This window comes from Berghia stephanieae, chromosome 12 (assembly GCF_034508935.2).
Source record: "Berghia stephanieae isolate SIO BIC M18660-M18661 chromosome 12, UCSD_Bste_1.3, whole genome shotgun sequence".
Lineage (NCBI taxonomy): Eukaryota > Metazoa > Mollusca > Gastropoda > Nudibranchia > Aeolidiidae > Berghia > Berghia stephanieae.
This window is the reverse complement of record NC_088371.1, coordinates 12155747-12160894: the sequence shown is the minus strand read 5'-3', so window position 1 is coordinate 12160894 and position 5148 is coordinate 12155747. Positions and strand designations below refer to the sequence as shown.

Here is a 5148-nt window from a genome sequence, read left to right as displayed (position 1 = left end):
GTGTCAGACCACCTTGCCCACATAGCTGCTCATCTACAACTTAGTGTTATTAAATGTCCTTGAACGTTGCTTTTTTCTTCTTTTTTTTTCCTTAGTATATAAACTATCGACAAAAATTGTTTTAAATCATTTAATCAACATCTTATCGGTGGCCAAAGTAGGCGTTAACGAATTCGCTGTCTCCCTGGTTGTTAAATTTGTCTACTTTTAGAGTCTGTGGATGGGTGTTGATACTGAACTCTCGGAGACCCATTTCTCTCAACCTTCGATATATCTGTGTAAGAAAAAGAAATAGCCTTTGAGAGTTAAAAGGTCCATGGATCTAGAATACATCGCGTTTCCTTAGCGTTGATAGAACGGTAAAGTATTGCTGACTACTCTTTGGTTAGAACGCATTACTATGTAAGGGACGATAATGATGATGATTGCCGACAGCAACAATAGCTACTACTACTACTACTACTACTACTACTACTACTACTACTACTACTACTACTACTACTACTACTACTACTACTACTACTACTACTACTACTACTACTACTACTATGACTACTACTACTACTACTACTATGACTACTACTACTACTACTACTACTACTACTACTTCTATTACTACTACTACTACGAATAATAATAATAATAATAATAATAATAATAATAGTAATAATAATAATAATATTACTACTACTATTACTACTACTACTAATAATAATAATAATAATAGACCTTTATTGTCCATAAATATGGCAATTTGTCATTTAGTTACACTTGTTATAATTTTAAACGATAACTAAGATTGAACAGATATTTCACTCCTACTTATTTTCTCTCTCTCTCTCTCTCTCTCTCTCTCTCTCTCTCTCTCTCTCTCTCTCTCTTCTTTCTTTCTTTCTTTCACACGTGCAATATACACAACATAAACATATTCATTTCGTTTTCAATTTGTTACGATTGTGGCAATTCGACACCAAAAATTATCATCATTATCAATTGGTCAGTTAATCTTACATTAAATAAATTAATCAGTTAATCAGTCAACGAATCAATCCTTGGTTTTTCTGTACCATATGAAATATTCAAAATTTTTATTGCTGATGGAACGAACGTTGATTTATACTTGTTAGTTCTACATTTAATCTGACAAAACCTTCTCCCAGATGGTAAAAGACTAAATTCATGGTATAAAATATGTTTTTTATTGTTGGTAATTGAGAATGCTTTCCTTTCTATTGCTTTTCCATGAATTCTTTCTACTCCATCAAGAGGATGGTTTATTATTTTTGATGCCTCTTTGATAGATTTTGAAATTTTTGATTTATCTTTAAGTCGGCATCCTCCAAACCATATGGTGCAGCCAAACGCAATTACACTTTTAATCAATGAGTCATAAATTCTTAACATAGTTTTCTTCCTTACTTGAAATGTTCTCAATTTCCTTAAGATGTATAATCTTTGGGCAACTTTCTTAGATATTATATTAATATGTTGAGAAAAATTGAGGGAACTATCAATGGTTATTCCTAAATATTTAAAATAGTCAACTATCTCAACATCATCTTTACCGATCGCCACACACTTTAAGTCGTTTTTATTTTTTACACCAAACACCTGTTCTTTCGTTTTTTCAACATTTAATTCAAGCTGATTTTGTTTACACCAATCGGTGAATATATTTATTTGTTTGAAATAATTCTACTACTACTACTACTACTACTACTACTACTACTACTACTACTACTACTACTACTACTACTACTATTACTTCTGCTAATACTACTACTACTACTACTACTACTACTACTACTACTACTACTACTACTACTACTACTACTACTACTACTACTACTACTACTACTACTACTTCTACTACTTACATTATAAAAATTGACGTAATCTTCCTTCAATGGAAAGTTAGCAAACAGATGAAATTCCAACATGTATTGTCGTATAAAATCAAACATATTGGTCTCCATCATATGATCTATGATATTCCATTCGTATCCCTCAACGTCCATCTTGAACACGTCAATGACTCGCTGTTAAGAAATAAGATCGGTAAATAAATAATCAAATGTATCTCTGAATAGGTAAATTAATAAAAACTGGAGCGTTTCTTATATAGAGTTATAGAGCAATATCCACTAAACATGACCAAAAGCGCTTTACAAAGGGTCCCTGACCAACAACAACACCTAACACGTAGGACGAGAGTAGTATATATATATACGAGTCGTCTCGGCAAAAAATGTGAGTGAAAATTTACATTATATATTAGCTCTAACCACCATTATCGAGCACTTTCGTACCTACAAGTACCCACCAACACTCATAAATATATATATATATATATATATATATATATATATATATATATATATATATATATATATATATATATATATATATATATATATATATATATATATATATATATATATATATCCGTCTGTAAAGAATAGTGGTGATGATGATGATGATGATGATGATGATGATGATGATAATAATAATGTTGATGGTGATGATGGCGACGATAACGATGATAATGACAATGGGGTGTCTTTAAACGATGATAACATAATATCATTAACCTACCCCTTCATGCCCCAACATCTCTTTGATCCGTTTTACCGTCCTTATCCTCCACACCTTCCGTCCTTTTACGTATGAATCCTGTCTGGCAACGTATCCATCTGTGTTGATGCTGCCCAGACCAAGATTATGGAACGTCACATTCTGATTACGCTTGTAGTCTTTTTGTCCCATACTGTCCATTACCACAACAATAAAGAGAGGAAAAAACACACCAGTAACGTCAGCAACAGCAGCAGCAGCAACAGCAACAACATTAGCAGCAACAACACCAGAAAGAAAGAAAGAAAGATGAAATTAGGTCATGATATATACATACGTGAATGTGAGAATCACTGAAAAAAAATTCTATCCACTATTTTTAAAAATAAACAACAAAAAAACAAACAAACATCAAACAAACAAACAAAATTACAAATAGATAAACCAAACAAAACCAAAACAAAGAAAAAAGTTGACATTAAAATAGTTTCTATTGGTTATGGTGACAATTAAATACAATTTCAGACATTGCAAAAACAATAACTCAACGTTCGTATTTCCTATCGTTTTTTGGGGAGAGTTTCAGTCATCCTAACACAGTTAACGCCTTGAGACTATAAGCCACATATACACTTTGAAAGTCTCGATTCATATCACCGCAAACAATTAGGTCGCGTAATCGGAATCTATTGGCCAAAGAGAATTACAAGTACTGATCTCTATGAAAAAACCAGGGTGCAACGCCTGAGTACAATAATAAAAGAACAGCGATGGAGGCTATTTGGTCACATCTTACGTCGAGAAGATAACATCCCAGCCCAAACTGCAATGACAGAATATTTCCTTCATGGCAACAAATATGTAGGGAGACCACCAAAATCAATAGTAACTACCCTGAACAGAGATCTCCCTCTATATCAGAATTTTTTGGATTCAGATGAGACAGAACTAATCCCAGAAGAACTGATAAATATTGCAGTGCCCTCCGTACTAATGTCACAGCAAGATCTTGGTAACATAAAGGGATGAAGCGAGTAGAAAAGTGCCAGAAGACAATAGATAATAAAAAATTTTCGCGGCGGTGATGGGGTTGGAACCTGCGACCTTGTTGGTACGACAACTCCGCTGGCCGGTGAGAGCGTGACTCTACCGTATGAGTTATCCACGAACCCAAAAAAAATTCGTATCAAACTCAGGTCATTCATTACTAGCAAGATCTTGACAGTCTCAAAACTCTGGCCCAGGACCGTGACCAATGTAAACAATTAACAACATGGATGGAGAGAGCAGATATACTCCTCGACTATGACTGAATCACACAATTCTCAGCAAGCGTTATTAGGACTGCGAGGCTTACTACTACTACTACTACTCCTACTATTATAAAAGTATGTAAAATATACCAATGAATACGAGTTTTGTTTGGTGTTCATTTTCCAGTGCTGTTTCATTTTACAATTCATAACAGCCCAGTAAGTAAAAAATACTGCTCTTTGTAAATTGCTGGAATTCTGGACGCAAGTTTGATACATTTTTAATGTGCATACAATAGTCACGATCAGAGTTTGTTTTTTTTTAAGCGGAACCGTGAGGGTCGTTTCCTGAAAACAGTAACTGACATATACTGGACTTTTAAACTTTTAATTTCCTATCATTTGAAACATTATTTGTTCCACTGCGTTAATAGACACTTAGATAACCACGTCTTTCGGACACTAGTCATAATGTAAACAGTAGCAGTGATTGGTAAACATAGAGAGCTACACAGGTTTTACTATCGATTATCGATGGCATGTGTCTAAGTGAAATACCCACTGTGCTACGGGTCAATAGAACAACTACAGAAATCTATGTGTAAATTAATACGTTGATAATATGATCGAAAGAGAATACAAACCCAACCCCCAACAAGCTCGCCAAAGAATAAAAGAACTATCAGGGAAAAGGAAAAGCAAAGCAGCAGGAAGTTGTATCCAAAACAAACAAGGGGAACTGCTATTTGAAGAACAACATATAGAAAGCAGATGGGAAGAATAGATAGGCGAACTGTACAATGATCCAAATAGAAATGAACCACCACTGAAATTCAAAGAACCATTAAGCGGACCAAACATCACCAAAAGTGAAATTGAACATGCCATGGAACGAATGAGGGATGGTAAAGCAACAGGCCCTGATGAAATATCTGTAGAGGTATTAAAAAGCCTAGGAGATCTAGCAATTGATGAACTTCACATATTATTCAACAATATATACAACACTGGGAAAATTCCAGAAGATCTCTGTAACTCTATTTTCATAGCAATACCAAAGAAAGCAGGTGCAGTCAGATGCGAAAATTTTAGAACTATAAGTTTAATAAGCCACATCAACAAAATACTGTTGCGTATAATTATCAACAGGCTAAGGAATAAGATTAACCCAAAAATCGCAGAAGAACAATATGGATTCCAACTTGACAGAGGGACAAGGAACGCAATATACCTCCTCCGTGTTTTAAGTGAAAGAGCTATACAGGTTCAGACCCCACTATACCTCTGTTTTGTCGACTACAAAAAAGCTTTTGATAGAGTA

General features: G+C 34.2%; 1 protein-coding gene across 2 annotated transcripts in view; it reads right to left on the bottom strand.

Moving 5' to 3' along the window:
- Window positions 1-5148, bottom strand: part of LOC144957798 (putative methyltransferase-like protein 24) — a 30356-nt gene continuing 25208 nt past the window's right edge. For both annotated transcript variants that reach the window (XM_078889229.1, XM_078889228.1), the window contains exons 4-6: window positions 2596-2767; window positions 1878-2039; window positions 1-274 (exon numbers count right to left, since the gene is read on the bottom strand). In XM_078889229.1, the coding sequence (XP_078745355.1) occupies window positions 143-274; window positions 1878-2039; window positions 2596-2767 (466 nt within the window). In that variant the 3' untranslated portion in view covers window positions 1-142. The remainder of the gene's footprint in view (window positions 275-1877; window positions 2040-2595; window positions 2768-5148) is intronic.